The sequence below is a fragment of the Diachasma alloeum genome, unplaced genomic scaffold (assembly GCF_001412515.2).
Source record: "Diachasma alloeum isolate Michigan unplaced genomic scaffold, Dall2.0 Dall_scaffold_01406, whole genome shotgun sequence".
Classification (NCBI taxonomy): domain Eukaryota; kingdom Metazoa; phylum Arthropoda; class Insecta; order Hymenoptera; family Braconidae; genus Diachasma; species Diachasma alloeum.
This window is the reverse complement of record NW_021681504.1, coordinates 27,653-44,676: the sequence shown is the minus strand read 5'-3', so window position 1 is coordinate 44,676 and position 17,024 is coordinate 27,653. Positions and strand designations below refer to the sequence as shown.

General features: G+C 41.9%; 1 protein-coding gene across 1 annotated transcript; it reads right to left on the bottom strand.

The window, feature by feature from the left end:
- Nucleotides 1-530: 530 nt before the first annotated feature.
- LOC107046460 lies at nt 531-3,299 on the bottom strand (the record flags this gene model as incomplete). The annotated part of the gene is made up of 3 exons (XM_015269072.1): nt 2,982-3,299; nt 2,454-2,906; nt 531-2,297 (listed from the first exon to the last, which is right to left on the bottom strand). Coding segments are annotated over exons 1-3 (2,538 nt in total), but the record flags the coding sequence as incomplete, so codon positions are not given.
- Nucleotides 3,300-17,024: the final 13,725 nt, after the last annotated feature.

Here is a 17,024-nt window from a genome sequence, read left to right as displayed (position 1 = left end):
TTAGGCCTAAAAATGCACATCTACACACATCTACGGGACATCTACGCTATACGGTAGATGCCAGATCGCCAGGGTATATGTGTACGTATGTAAACAAATTTTTCTTCGATTCCTCGCTAATGAATCGATTGCATTGAATCTTTTTTTTTCCTCCAATGTAGGTATTGTTGAGCCCTATCAATCGCCATTAATGAAAATTTAATTCATTTATTGCTTTTAAAAATTTTTGAATTTTTTCAAATATTTTTTTTAATGAAAACTAGAAAAAAATGTCCTCAATTAATTGAATGGTCGCTTAAAAAATTTGTTTGGATACGCTTTTGACTGAGTTCGAAGATGAAAACGATATCAATAATCGTTATATATTTGCAAGTTTGCAAATATTCTGTAATTTCTGAAAATCAGGATTTTGGGGATACCTTTGGACATCATGCTTCATTTGAATTCAATTATAGCTTAAAATACTTGTTTTAAAGCAAACAATTCGACGTTAAAAGATGATTATGATAGCTTTATTCTAAATGGCTCACCTTCAGAGAGAAAAAGAAAATATCATGAGTTGAATCCCAGTTAAGACCAAGAGCCCTATGACACTCCTGATCATCAATCAGATGGGTAGCAGACTCGTTCACCGAACAAGCAATGTCTCGCAGCAACTTCAGCTTATTAGACGTCCATTTCTGCAGCAGCATCCCTCCTGAAGCAAAAACCCTATTTACCTCAGTAATCTGCCGCTTACACTCCTCCTCCGAACTGGAACCACCGTAGACATCATCCATGTACGTAGTTTTCATGATGATTTCTCTTGCCTCCGGATTCTCATCGCCTTCGTCCTCAGCTAGCTGCCTCAGAGTCCTGATAGCGAAATAAGGAGCAGGTCTAGTCCCATAAGTAACGGTGTTCAGCTGGTACTCAACTAGCTCTGCGTCCTCATTCCTCCAAAGCATTCTTTGAAAGTCTCGATCTGCTGGATGCACCAAAATTTGACGAAACATCTTGGTAACATCCCCAGAGTACACGAAACGATGCTTTCGCCACCGAGTAATGACGTTGAAGATCTCTGCTTGTAGCTTTGGTCCCTCATGGAGCAAATCGTTCAGTGAATACCTCGAAGAAGACTTGGCTGAGCCGTTGAAGACCACCCTGAGCTTGGTGGTCAGACTAGTCTCCCTCACTACCGGATGATGCGGTAGATAATAAATCACCGAAGACTCACCTCCTCCCGGATCCACTCGAGACATGTGACCCAACTCTTCGTATTCATTCAAGAAATCTTGATATTTCTCGCGTAGTCCAGGATTCCCAGCAAATCTCACATCCAGTCTACGCAGCATCTTCAGGGCAAGATGACGATAGTTTCCCAGCAAACCAGATGAAAACTTGAAGGGTAGCGTGACGACATATCTACCAGTCTCATCCCTCGTACAAGTTGAACGAAAATACTCCTCACATTCAGCGTCACTGGAATCCGTTTCGTTAGGGACTTCCAAGAACTCCTCCTGTTGTATCCAGAACCCTTTTACTAGATTATGCAGTTCATCGTCAGCTGAGATATGAAAACTTGACATCAGCTGCTCCAAAACCCCCTCAGTCTGATTCTTCCCTGAGAGGATCCAACCAAAAGATGTTTGTTGTGCAATTGGTTGATCCAACAACTCCCTCCTCAGACCGGGTTGAATGATCTGAGAGTAGACATCGACACCTAGAATGATATCGATGGCTCTCGTATTGCTATAATCAGGGTCTGCCAGCTGCAATCCATCCAGAATCGACCATGGATCGAAAGCCTCAGCGACTGGCACGTAATCAGTCAGATCAGCCAGCACAATTGCCTCAGCCTGGTACACAAGCTTTCCTCCTCGAGAGTGCAACTCCATGACAATCATCCCCTTAGAAGGGACCGAACCAGATCCACCAACTCCAGTCACAGAACGAGAAAGATGACGAGGAAGCCGAAGTCTCTGCGCGAACCATTCCGATGTCAATGTTACCTGAGAGCATGGGTCGATCAGTGCACGCCCCTCAATCAGCTCCCCAGCACCAGATTTCACGTTCACAATCGCCGTTGCTAAAAGTGCCGAAGAAGTACTAGCTGACAGCTTGTGCATCACTGCATGAGATGTAGCACCAGGAGCCTTAGCGGTAGAATCGAACTCCGGAGCATTAGCCAATAGATGCGGATTCACCTGAGGAGTCTCACCGTTACCTCCTCCTGCAGTCCTCGATTTTTTTAAATGGATGGAAGTATGATGTCGGCTGGAAAACTTCTGGCAGCTCGACGTGGAAGAACAGTTTTCCTTGAAATGATGCCCAAGACAATTAAAACACAGCTTCAAGCGTTTCAACCTTTCCAACCTCTGGTTGATGGATAGACCCAAGTACTGTGGGCATCCCGCCAGTGAATGCTCTCCTTTACAAAGTGAACATTGCGAGCCAGAACCCTGAGAACTCACCTGGTGAACCTTAGCTCCATTCGAACCCTTTGGAGCTCTCCCAGCAACATTCGCAGCGGAAGTCGCCGAGGCACCAGTCCCATCTCCAGCGTAGTCAGCCTGAACCGAGTGCATTACCCTAATTCTCGACATCAAAAATCCCTTGAGCTGATTCCAAGTAGGTGACTCAGCTGAGGTCCCAAGAGTCCTCTCCCATTCAATGATCGAAACTCTGTCCAGTTTCTTGACTATGATGTACACCAAGAGATCGTCCCACTCCGCAACCGGCCTCTTTAGCGCCTCAAGGGCCGTCAGAGCCTGTGTAATTTCAGTGTATAACCGCTCGAGCGACGGTACAGAGTCCTTCACTACTACCGGAGCATTGAAAAGAAGCGTTATAGCATTGTTGACCAGCGCTCTTTTATTATCATAATACTCCAAGAGACTGTTCCACACCAGTTGATAACTCTCCCCCTGAATTGAGATATTCCGAACTCTCTTTTCAGCATCCCCCTTCAGATGACTCTTCAACAGGTAAAGTCATTGAACCGATGTGAGCTGAGGATAGTTCGACATGATGGTAAGGTACAAGTCCCGAAAATTCATCCATTTCGATGGGCCACCGTCAAAATCAGGAAGATCCCACTTCGGGAATTTTAATGCAGACTCGAATGAACCCGGCATCGCCGCAGCTGCAATTGACTGATCGTGCCTTTCACCATCGCCTCCCTTAGCAGCATCCAGCAATTCCTTCTGTTCCTGCATCTTCTCCACAGCCACTAGATAAAGCTCCTCAGCAAGCCTCATGACGTTTATTTGCAAAATAGTAATGATTCTCGAGCGCTGCTCGGATATCAGACTTCCCATTATACTTCAGCCTCCACATCGTTGAATGGTTGTCCTAGTATTTATTCCATTTCACGGTCAAGGCCCTCACTCGGGTGTCCAGTCTAGCAGATGTCACCTCAGCTTTCATCAAGGACTCACAAGCCTTCCCAATGGCCTCCGCAAGTTCCGCCTGCTCGTTAACAATCGAATTAAAAGTTGTCATGGTGAAAAAGAAACAACTCAGCTATTGTGATAATAACACCCTTCCACCGATGGTAAGCGTCTCATTTACCAACCGTAAGAATTCGGGTTGACTGATGGTAAGAACGAAAAAAGTTGACTTACCGATCACCGAGGATCAAATATCTCCGCCGATAAGCTGGTCAACTGAACGACCGACCCTCTGATGCCCAACTCGAACCCAAAAATGGCGGCACCACGACGCCGAAGCCTGACGCCGACTCAACAGCAGCAACGCTCAGCAGCAAACTCCACCACAGGCTCCCTGCTGCTCTATGGAATTCCACAGACGAACCCACTGGTTGCCAAATCCCACGACGCTCCACCAACAGCCTCCCAGAGCCCCACCAGATGAATCTTACAAGCTCCTCCCAGACCCTTATAGCCAGGAACCTGTTACAACAGACGCCAACCACCGACCCCAATCACCAGCGCCAACCACCAAGCGACGCCCAGCACCCGGGAGTCCAAACCCGTTGATGTTTTAATTATGCCACTGTCGCACTCTTCACAGCACATCAGCCGTTAACCGCGACTCAAATGTTTTTTCACTCCACTGATATTAACCCCTATCCGGCTCGAAGGACCAAAAATGTTCATTAGACCGTTGGATAGGTCGCTGAGACCGGATAGGGGTGAACACAAATAAAACACAGGTGGATAAAAGAATTGTCATCTTAACTATCAAAATCGATCACTTTGAATAATACACATCTAATCGTTAATTAGCACTTTTTTCATAGCTCAGGTCTTTTAACAACTTCAATATTTACAACAAATATAAATGGACTGTACTTGACACCAATCAGCCTCGACGTCTCGAGACAGACAAACCCCAAAACTAATAGACATATCAAACGACCGCGAAAAACAGTTCGATAACACAGAGTAATAATAGCAGAAAGACTGTAGATCGCCAGATGTCGTCCAATTGTCCCATTCGAATCAAATGAACCTCAATACAGAGAACACGTCTTGCTGTCAAGACGGTAACAAGTTCATTTGACAGTTTATGATGATTGTTGAACATTTCCAATTTTCCCTGTTTTTAATCATTATTTTCCATGAATTTTTCTGAAAGTTAACTTCCTGGTGGTTTTTTAAAATGTAATGTTTCAAGTTCATTCAAAAATACCCTGACGATCTGGCATCTGTGATATAGCGTAGATGTTCCGTAGATGTGTGTAGATGTGCATTTTCGGGCATAAAAAGCGCGAAAATGATCGAAATAAAGTGGAATAATGATTGGGAACTTAATTATCAAAAGATTAGTGTCAGTTATCACTCATTAATTGAGTTTTTTTGATGAATTTGAAGAAATTACTGCTAGTGTACTTAATGCCACTAGAACATCGTATGGGGGGGATTTCGCGAGATGGCGGCAGCGCCGAATTGCCGAGTAGGTCGGTCTAGTCAGCAGCACAGCAGCAGTCGCAGGCCAGCCACCTTCCGAATGAGTCGACAGTAAGATAGCATCGGTCGGTTTTTTAATTAATTTTTTAATGATTAATCAAACAATTGATGTTTGATGTGTCATTCTCAGAGGACGCACGGGGGGGGTCGAATTTTTGGTTCTTTGATGAGGGTGCGAGTGGTGAGAGGAATTATTTTTCTGACCCTGAATCGCATTGAGCGAAGTCCTCGGGGACGGGGGGAAATTTTTTTTTACCTTTCTGACCCTTAATCGGACAGCTGAGGGTGCGATGGGGTAATTTTTTTGACCCCTCTGACCCTTAATCGCATTGTAGAAAGTCCAAGCGTGGGGGGAATTTTTTTTTGACCCTTCTGACCCTAAATTGAACAGCGAAGGGTCCGAGCGGGGGGGGGCTTTTTTTCTGACCCTTCAGACCCCAAATCAGATTGTGGAGAATCCAAGGTATGAGAGGAATTTTGTTCTGACCCATCTGACCCTAAATCTGATAGTTGAGGGTGCGATGAGAGGGGAGGAGGAATTTTTTTTTACCCTTCTGATCCTTAATCGCATTGCGGGGAGTCCTCAGGGGCGGGGGGAATTTTTTTTGACCCTTCTGACCCTAAATCGAATTTCGAAGCGTGCGAGGGGGGGGGATTTTTCCTGATCCTTCTGACCCTCAATTACATTGTGCTAAGTCCAAGGGGAGGTGGGTAATTTTCCCTGACCCTTCTGACCCTTAATTGCATTGCGGGAAGTCCACGGGGGGGGAATTTTTTGACCCTTCTCACCCTAAATCGCATTGTGGGAAGTCCAAGCATGGGGGGGGGGAATTTTTTTTTCCGACCCTTCTGACGCTAAATCGAATAAAATTGAATCCGAGTAGTGGGGGGGGGCTTTTTTCCGACCCTTCAAACCCCAAATAGGATTGTGGAGGATCCAAGGGGTGAGGGGAATTTTTTTCTGACCCACCGGACCAGCTGATCAATTAAAAACATATGATTGGCTAACCCCCCCCCCCTTCCCCTTCCTCCACCACCACAAGGGAAGGCATATAAGGACTACCCCTAGACATCGGAGCTCAGAATCAGAACTCATAGCCCTGAAGATGTAGACTGCAATGTTTGCGAAACGTCGGCGCAACGCTGAATCCAAACGCGGCATCCATCCGGAAGCCAAAGATTTCATTAATCATGGCCGCGAAAGCCTCAAAACTAAGATTGTCAACTTGTTCAAGTTGGAATATTGTAACCGTTCTGACTGAGGATTGAAGTGCTGATAATCCAGAGTCCGAAAAATTGTACAGTATGTCGCGGAGATTGGCAGAAAATGGGAATTTTTGTAATCTCTTTTATTTATCACTATCCTTGTCGATGAAAGAGATTGTTCATCAGAAAAATATTGACCGAATGTGTTTTACATTGAATTCAGAATGCATTTTTTTCCAGGTCGGTTCGGCAATTCTACAACGAGATAGCCGCAGTCGACATTTCTATTAATTAAATAAATAATTATCATAACATCGATTTTTTTCTTCTCTCGTCGGCTTCCCAGCCGTTCAACGAATCTCTGGAAAAATTGACGAATTAAAAAAAAAATTTTCGTATGTTCGGTAGCGGTGCAAATTTTGCCGACTTTTACCGACCCTGAAAATTGGCGGGGGGGCGGGGGTTTCGGCTTCTCACAGCGATTATAAATTAACTAATCAAATTGAAAACTTGAAACTCCGCATTGGGCAAGTGAAATACTTATATTACATAGTGCAATTGGTCTCATATTTTTACGTTTTATTTTCGTCGAGTTACAGACGTTTATTTCGAGTGGTCTCTACTTTTGACACCGACAGTAGTTACTGTCGACCCCAGTGAGATTTTGCTAGTGATGGGAAATTGTTTTGATTCGCCGTAATTTTTTTTTTCAATGACAATTGGGTTTTATACCACTTTCCCCCGTTTGTACAATTTTCCAACATTTTCAAAGTTATGTACAATTGTCAATTCTGTAGTCTAATTTCCGCAATCTCGATTTTCAAGGGGTTTCCTAACTTACCATTTACTGAATTATTAATTTTATATTTCAGATATCCTATATGTATATAGTGTTTCACTCACTCAGGCCAATAAATATTTTATCAGAATTATATTGAAGAGAAATTGATTGTGAATTCAAATGCCATATTATATAAATATAAGTGTGTTATTATCGATTTGGTAAAATATAATTCCTTAGGATTTGAAATTTAGACGGATTTATTTTTTATATTTTTTTATAGGTAATGATAATTAGTGATGAATAGTACTATTTTTAAAGTTAATTTGAACTTATTGAGAGCAATTGAAAAACTCATCAATTGTCTGAGGCTCTCAATCACACGTAATTTTTACATTCGTAAGAAATTTTTTTGTTTTCTATATTTCATTTGATATATTATATCTATATCTTTAAAATTATGATATTTAATTATTATATATATTGTAACCTAATAGAAATCATGTACTGTTTTTCGCCTGAACTGACCGCGGATTAAAAGGGGGGGGGGGAGAAATTAGGAAATTACCCCAGCGATAAGTCGGATCACCCGAGGCCACATTTTCACAATTAGGTGTTGTATTGATTTTATTTTTGTTCATTTTATCGCTCAATTCTAACGCTGTTGCGCTCATCGCGGGTTACGCGTCAGCTTTGTGACGAGGGGAGTGGAGCGGAGCATCGGGGAGAGCTACGAAGTCGGCACTATGGCAAATGACGAGTTGGCATACCGACGAGCACGCACACACCGAGTCTGTAGAGACTCATACCAACAAGCACGCGGGAGACGATAGTCATACGCCAGCAGGCAACTCAGGCCTTTACGTGTGGACCCCCAACACCTCACCGATGTTACTGTAGCGCAAGGTCATCACATAAAAAACTCAGGCTGTAGCATTGAGGGAGCATCGGATCATGTTGGCCCCGCCACCGTTGAATGCGGAAGAGTTCACTGATTGCGAGGCGCAAGTCCCAAGTCTTTGGGACCATTAAATTAGAAATTATGGCCAGTGCAAATGCACGATTAAAACATGAATTCTCCGCACGACGTCGATAGATTAGGGTGAGGGTAGGAGACAAATTGAGGTTCCTCGGGGTGATGTATTGCCCGAGGTATCACTTTTCGCTGGGCCTCCAGCAGGGAAGAATCAATTCTCCCTGTCTATTCTCTTTATTTACTGCGCACATGATGAATGCCTTTAAACTGAATAAAGACAATGGAACACATTCTATTGCATATGCTGACGATAGGATAATCTATGTCTCTGGGAACGATGGAGACAATATTAGTTAATCTCTAAATTCCCTTGTAAACAAAGCAAATGCCATGTACTCAGCGTGGAATCTCAGAGTTAATCCAGATAAAAGCGAAACTATCTTATTCAGAAACCCTACTGCAGGCATGTGTTAAAGAAAAACAGACAGCATAAAAAACTTTCAAGTAAAAATTATAGACAACAATACAAAGACTGAGTCTATCATACCACGTAAAAACATTGTTTAATACCTAGGAGTCAATATAGATGAATTAGTCCGTTGCTCAAAACACACAGAGATTCAGATCGAAAAAGCGAGGAAGAGATATAAATCCTTAGGTTTTTCATTTCACAATTAATACATAAACACGAGAGTCAGAGTGATATGTTATCTGCTTTTAATCAGGCCTCTATTAACTTATGGTGCCGAAATTCTCTGGAATATGGGCGCACACCAGACTGAATGTCTTAGAGTCTTTCAACGCAAATATTTGAGAACGAGTCTGTTTCTATATCACTCAGAACACTCTAATTATCAACATCAAGTTAGTAATAAATATCTCTATGATCGAGCTAAAATCCCTAGAATCGATAATTTCATCCTAAAACTTGCTAGGAATTATTACGAGCTTCGTCCCCTGCTCGCTCCGCTCGCCAACCCCGGGGGGGGGGTTCGCCCCCCATATATGGGGGGTCCCCATATATGGGCGCCACCTACATATGGGCACCACCCCACATATATAAGCACACCCCCATATATGGACACTCCTCATATATGGGCACCCCTCCATATATAGGCACCCCCCCATATATGGGACATTCCATGTCAACTCAGCCACACCGGATTTTTTTTTGTCTGGGAAAAATCATTGAGTAGATGCATTTTGAACTACTATATATAGCCAGTGATCATGGTAATTTTCATTGCCCTGCCACTTTTTGTTTCTGAGATAATCATTACGAAACTTGAAATTTTCAAAAAAATCATTACTTCTGAATGGAGCATCCGATTTTGATACATAAAAAAAGAAAATTTTCGATTTTTCTCGTACTTCAAGATAAAAAATACTTCAGAGCCGTCAAGAAACTCCTAGACCGGTTTGTCGAGAATTTTTCGCGTTTTTATTTTCTTTTCACTCTAGGGCCGCTCGATATTCGATCGAAATATTTTTTTTATGATACAAGATGTCCTTATATGATATGAAAAAAATACGCCATAATGGAAGAGCGAAGCAATGCACCGGAAATTTTTTTTTTCGAAATTTTTTGGTTTTTCAGTTTTTAGGGGAGATCCATCGGTTTTTTTCAAAGAAATCAGTCTGTCAACTATTATTCTTTGTTCATATATGATGGCAAAAGAGTATGCCATCATGTAAGAGAGAAAGAATGCTCCGAAAAAAAATTTTCTTCGAAATTTTTACGTTTATCTGTCGTTTAGGAGAGTTGCATTATTGTTACTGAAAAAGGGGTTTGTCAATAGACATTTTCTGTCCCGCTGGATAGAATAGAATATTGATACGACTATAAATCTTTTCTCAACAACACACTGTGCTTTCCACTAACGAAAAAGTATGGGAAAAAAACAATTTTTATTCTTCTATAACGACAACATTTTATATTTTCACATTTTTACATTTTTACAATACGGAGAAATTCTCCACTCTCTTCGACGACAAGTTCCAACATGCACTGATGAATTATTACACCACGATTACTGTCTTCTGCGAGTTTTTCGTTTTGTTGTTGTTTATTTTTGTTTTGCGAAAACCTCCTCGTTAGCCGAAGCCGAATATCGTTTAATTAACAATTGTTCTCCCGGTATCGGAGTAAAATAATGGTGTTTTTGAATGGCTGGAATTGCTTTGGCACTATCAAATCTCTCTCTCAACTCAGTTTGGATATTCTCGTGTTCTGCCTTGATGAAAAAAAAACATCAATTCCTTCAAAATTCTCTTTTGACCATCGAAACAAAGCATCTGGCGTGAGAATTGGTTCACCATGAACGGTTTGCAAGCTCTTACGTCTCGCTTCTCTCCTAAAGACAGCTCCTACTCCGTCACAAGCTCCTTTACCGTGCGCGGTTGCATGAAAATGGGCTTCCGCATCTATGCCAAAATCAGTCTTGTGATGCAAGAGATTTGTGATCTGAAAACGATTCTTGTAATGTTGTGCAGCTCCATCGGTGACATGGATAATTTTCTCCATGCTTTCACAGTTGTCTTTCACATGCTGTATTAAAATCTTCTATATCAGATAAACAGCGGCAGTATCGTGAGTCGTACTGTCCGACAGAACTACTAAACTCCGATGTTGGATTTCATTTTTTTCGCGATAGTAGTAAACAACGGGGTGAACTGTACACTGGTCATTATTGTAGTGGAAGGATTGAGCAGCATCTTGAGCCACAAATGCGAAATTTTCCGAACAATCACAATGCACTAGCACTTCTCCATTATCCAAATTCTCTTTTCGCTGTTTGACAAAAGCCGATTGTTTTTTAGCGACGAAGTGATGGGGCTTCAATACTATCAATCGTTCCATTAGAAGATCAATGAATTCATCCATCGGGAGGGTCTGTGCCTGCAAGGTACACCTGTCGTACTTTGCCACATGCGAAATTCGACCATTTCCACAACAGAATCAGAGAGACGTTTCTTCAGTTCACATGATAATGATTTCACTCTAGGACAGTCGTTACATTCATCCAGATGACAGGCCGGGGTTAGATTTGTACACAGCAATTTTGCTAGACAATCTTTGTAATCTCTGAGTGGACAGGGGGAATCTTGAGTTAGAGTCGCAATATTAATTGCCTCTAGCATCAATTTGCGATTTTGATGATATGTACAAACACATACCACGTGAGTGCCATTTGCTCCCGCCACTACACATTGTTTAGGTCTCAGCTCGGCAAACTTACTGAAACCGACCTTAGCATCTTCATTCGCATGTTTGTACTTCCGATAATGGATTTTAGATTTTGATTTTCGATTTGATTTTAGATTTTCGAGTATCATTCGCTTTTGCTCTACTTTCTTCTCTCCATTGATCTTGATGGATATTTTATCTTTCATTCCTGGCATGACGCGACTGTGCTCTAGGTAAAAATTGTGTACCTTCTCGACGGTTGTGCTGGGTAGTGAATGACCTGCTTTCGCAATTGGTGAAGCAAACACTCCTTTAATTTTTCTCAATCTTTTCGCTCTTGACGCCATGTATCTGGTAGTTCCAAATTCAGAAGCAATTTTCCGCGCACTCCACGACTGTGGATGAACCGTCAAGATTTGCAGGCGCTCACGATAGATTTTCAGATCTTTGAATTTCTGCTCCAAACCATCCATTTCTTCTAATTCTATTTCTCTCGCAGATCGATACTGCTTAGATGAAGATGGATCAATGTCACTTTGGTCATCTTCCGAATCATAATCCATGGAAGAACTGTCGAATTTAGCTCCATCGTCTGGTTCGTCGTCGATTGATAGACCGGAATCATCAAGATGGAAACATCGACCTGATCTCAGAGAACTGTTCATCACATCCAGACTTGGGTCACATGTTTCGGCTTGGAGCATTGATATATCGGGAGGAGTTTCCGAACGTTGAAGATGTGTAGCATTAAGTTTAACCATGAGGACAGATGGAAGAATGACGTAAGTTGGAGCTCTCGTTCGGCATTGACCACAGATCTTCGCAGACAATGGTAAAAAAGGAAATTTCTCGTGTAGTGTCAAGGAAATCGGACGTAAATTATAACCGAGGTGTCCCTTCTCACCAGGAGCCCACATTGGATTCGCACATCTATCACTCCGCGGCATTCTATGAAATCCGAAGATATCAATTCCGAGAATAAAGATCATTTCTATATAATCAACGTGAAAATTCCTTACCTNTTGGATTCGCACATCTATCACTCCGCGGCATTCTATGAAATCCGAAGATATCAATCCCGAGAATAAAAATCATTTCTATATAATCAACGTGAAAATTCCTCACCTCGTTGCAAGAATAGAATAAGATAGGAGCTCGGTTATCCATCCATACGGAATCGTATGGTGATAAAAAATCAATCGAGAAATTGAGGTTTTTTCTAGAATTAAAGCCTTGGAACCGACTGATGATGATCAATCAATTAATTGATTCCATTTGTTTCTTCCTCTCATTTGTTTGATCATAATTTAGCAAATTTCCGATGATGATAATGTTCAATTCAACTATCTACCCTTCCAGTGAAAATTTCGATGAAAATTTTTTTTTTCGGCGCACTCTTTCTCCGTTACATGATGGTGTAGTCTTATGTCATCATATATGAACGAAGAACAATCGTTGACAGACTCATTTCTTTAAAAAAAAAAACCGATGTATCTCCCCTAAAAACTAAAAAACCCAAAAATTTGGAAAAAAAAAATTTCCGGTGCATTGCTTTGCTCTTCCATTATGGCGTATTTTTTTCATATCATATAAGGACATCCTCTATCATAAAAAAAAATTTCGATCGGTCCTAGAAGGGAAAAAAATGAAAACGCGAAAAATTCTCGAAAAATCGGTCTAGGAGCTTCTTAACGGCTCTGAAGTATTTTTTATCTTGAAGTAAGAGAAAAAACGAAAAATTTTTTTTTTATTTATCAAAAGCGGATGCTCCATTCAGAAGTAATGATTTTTTGAAAATTTCATGTTTCATAATGATTATCTCAGAAACAAAAAGTGGCAGGGCAATGAAATTTTGCATGATCACTGTTCTCATGTAGTATTTCCAAATGCTAGGTGCAATGATTTTTCCCAGACAAAAAAAAATCCCACGTCAACTTATGCATGTCATGTGTGTCATATATGGACACCTCCGCGTTTTCATTTTTTTCCCCTCTAGGACCGCTCGATATTCGATCGAAATTTTTTTTTATGATAGAAGATGTCCTTATATGATATGAAAAAAATATGATATGGGGAGTGCCCATATATGGACACCCCCGCGTTTTCATTTTTTTCCCCTCTAGGACCGCTCGATTTTCGATCGAAATTTTTTTTTATGATAGAGGATGTCCTTATATGATATGAAAAAAATATGATATACGGGGTGCCCATATATGGGGTGTGCCATAGGGGAGTGTCATAGGAGTGCTAAGGGTCACGAGGGTATGGGGGTGCACACCCATATATGGGTGTGCCCATATATGGGGGGTATATGGGGTGCCCATATATTTGAATTCATTTAATGCCTAAAGGTGATTAGGCGGCGTGCTGAGGTGCCCATATGGGCACCCCACATATAAAAAAAAAAAAAAAAAAAAAAAAANCCCATCAATTCCCGTCAATTCCCGTCCCACGTGACGGGAACCACCACTACACCTCCATGTAGCACTCATCAAACTTACTAATCACATCCCATCAATGGGTGTGCCCCCCATATATGGGTGTGCCCCCCATATATGGGCACACCCCATATGCCCCCCATATATAGGTGTACCCCCCATATATGGGCACCCCCCATATATGACCCCCTGAATTGTGAGGCTGAAATATTTTTTTATTATATAGAGAGAAATTGAAAATGATTGAAAATGAAACAATTAAGTCATTCACAATATATGATAACGACGAAGCGATGGGACGAGCCAGATATGGCAATATGAAACCTCAATACTTCACTTCATACGTTAAAATTGGTCTTTTCGAGGATGACATGAATAAACCAATTTTATTTCATATTCCGCGACATAAGAAAAATAATATGATCCCAGTCGACGATTTTCTGAACAGTGAGTTGAAATACTCCAGGGATATCCCTGAAGTCGATATAAACGATTTTTATAGAATCAAAAAAAGTTATTGGTGGATATGTAATGATGATAAATTCATTGGAGAACTGACAATCAGAGAACATCTGTTTGAAAATCTAAACAGAAATAATAATAATATCAGTGTATATAGGAATAATTTCCGTCCACCCTGAGAACGTCTTTTTTTATATAAACTAAAACAAAAAACGAGATTAAAGAACTGAAAAACTTAGTTCAGTATCATACATGAAATAGCATTATTCTTGGTAGTATTGTTATCTCATATAGAATTATTATTAAACATCATTCCGATTGAACTCACATAAAAAATAGAATTTTTTTTTTTATTCTGTAATTACAGGAGCGCTTTTTTTCACTATAAATACAAACAAATTCATTTTTTGTCTTTTTTTAATTTTTTTCTTTTTTTTTAGCGCAACATACAAAATATTCAATGCCTCTGAATGGAGCATATAAAAAATTCTAAAAATATTGTTATGGAAACATCAAAACTAGACATACATTGTTTCAAACTCGAGAGTTACAAAGTGACCAAAGTTTACACAATCCAAATACTATGCGTTAATTTTTTTATATACCTGTTTTTTATGTAAATAACTGTAAATAAATGTAAATACTTTTGTGATTTTGAATGAAAACATGGTTAACCATGTAAGAGATTTCGGCTGGTGCTCCACCAGCACATATCCCTAACTACTTTGGCCTGCTCTATCGCTCAATTGTTGGGCGCCAGCTGGATTTTATCCGGGAAATCCAACGGTAAACCGGCCTCAGGGGCAAACTCGTCTACCCTGAGGACTTTCGTGGCGGGACTGTGGGTGGCGAGCCAGCATCAGTGTGACACGGTAGAGTGGGCGAGGTCCACCAATGTCGGAATAAAATCCATTTCCCTACTCTGGGTATGTTCAATCCCAGAAGCTAACGAAATAGTTCTTTCAAGGGAAAATTCCCTTGTTTCCTCGTCCAAGACGTTCGAAACAGTCCATAACGCTTCCTATCCCTCTCCAGAGGGCTCGAACCTGGAGAAGCTGCGGATTACCTGCGAATCCTTCTCACCCCGCAGGGCGCCGAACACTGAGAGGTGGATGCGACCTCGGCCCCTGTAGACTATCTCACTGGCCGAGAGTTCACCCCAACTAACCCCAATGCTCGGTAAAAGCAATCTCATCGCGGGTCAACACCCGGAGTACTAGTCCTGGAGGCACGCGAAGTCGGATGTCCAGGAGTCTGCACTACTCCCCATCCACGGACTCCCGCACACTCCATTCCCCTCGTCGCGGGTCATGAATCCCTGGAATCACGGAACGAAGCATTCCACGACTCCAAAGCAATTCCGTTCTTTACGTATGGGACGCTGAGCGTCCCATTCTCTCGCTGTCTCTGACTCTCAGAGACAGCGCCCCCTTAAGAACCCTTACGGATTCAAGCCGCTACCAGCTATCATCGATTACCGGACAATTCCATCCACTCGAATCAAGCGCCTGTCATCCACTGTCTCGAAATCTCCTCGGGCCTTCTCCCCCTAGTCTGAACATCTCAGCGGCGATGGGTCATCCGTTACCCCACCACCACCAATCAGCTCGACGGCAATCGAGGGGGCGCTAGTCCTCTCACCTAGCCGTTGGTCCCTAGGCTAAGTCGATAGTGCCTCTAGATTCGCCCAGTTGGAACGCCTGTACGTCGGCCCTGAACTCCCTAACACAGCTGGGCGAGTTTCTAGATATGGCGACAGGGTATCGACAGCCTACCGTAATACCGAGGGGCACGGCTACGCCCAGCCGCGCATCTCAGTATTAGTGTTTCATGGTCTTCTCACCTTCCGAGCGGCCCTCGGCCGTCGTCAGATGTCTCTCTCATCTTCGGCTTAGCTTCTGCAGCTAGCCGCTCGATGTCGTTCCTTGCCTTTCTCTCTCTCTCTTTTAGGTCTTTTAATTAATATCTCTTAATTTTCCGCAGGGTAATATATTTACCCCGGAACAAGATAAAATCTCGTTACGACAAAAAAAAATCACTCTTCACTGGGATTTCAGCTTGTAAAGGCGCTCAGCACAATTAAGTCGATTTGCTCTTCGAGCTCGTTAGAAAATTCAAATAATTGGTCTTTGGGGTGTTGTGCCTGAATTTTTCCGGTCATCGTTCGAGATCGCTGCCGTATCCAAGGGTCCAGACGAGGTTTTCCTGGAGTTTATCGCGGATCAACGGTGAGCGTAATTTTGTTTGTGAGTGCTCGCGTGGCTTTCTAACATATAGCCTCCGGTCGCCATTTGGGCACCGTTTGAGTACCAAGTAGTCATACTGTGAGACGCGACTCTCAGTGGCCTTGGGCCTAATTAATTGTCTTATTTACTGAATATCAGTGTTTCATTTCTTTCCATTGTGATTCTTTTTGGAACTGTATTTTTTTTTGTCCGCGTGGCTCTTGCGTCGTTGTCGCGTTCGGATGATCCTCGCGTCCGTGCGTTTTCCACTCCATTGAATTCTTTGATTAATAATTACCAAGATTTATTGAAGATTAAATCGCGTTCCGTTAGCTCTCTCCGCTAGTTGGAGTTTCTGATTTTGCAATTATCACTACCGTTTTCTGTGAATATTATTTAGGTTTAATGTTTTTTTTTTTTATATCGAATAGGGGAATTTACCACTTTAATTTTTTTCTGTGAGAATACATTTATTTTACACTGTGTTGAGTGTATCATTTCTTTGACCGTTCCCACACGCCTCCGCGGTTTTCTGAGCTGGTCGTGGAACGCGCTTCGACATCGTGACCTTGTCCTTTAAAGGATAAAAGGACTGGCGCCCTTCTGGTATTTTTTTTGGTTCCTCTCGTTGATCACTTTCCTACTTTGTTCGGGTGGAGAGGTTCTATTCAGGGCGACCAAAGTTCGTGGAGGACCACACGTATGATGCCCGCATACGTGACTGGAAAAATACCTCACAACTTTTTGATACGGAGAATTGCCCGTACCCCGCCTCCCAAAATTTATAGAAGCCATCATTCCTTGGATTAAATATGTATTATATTTGCATAATACAA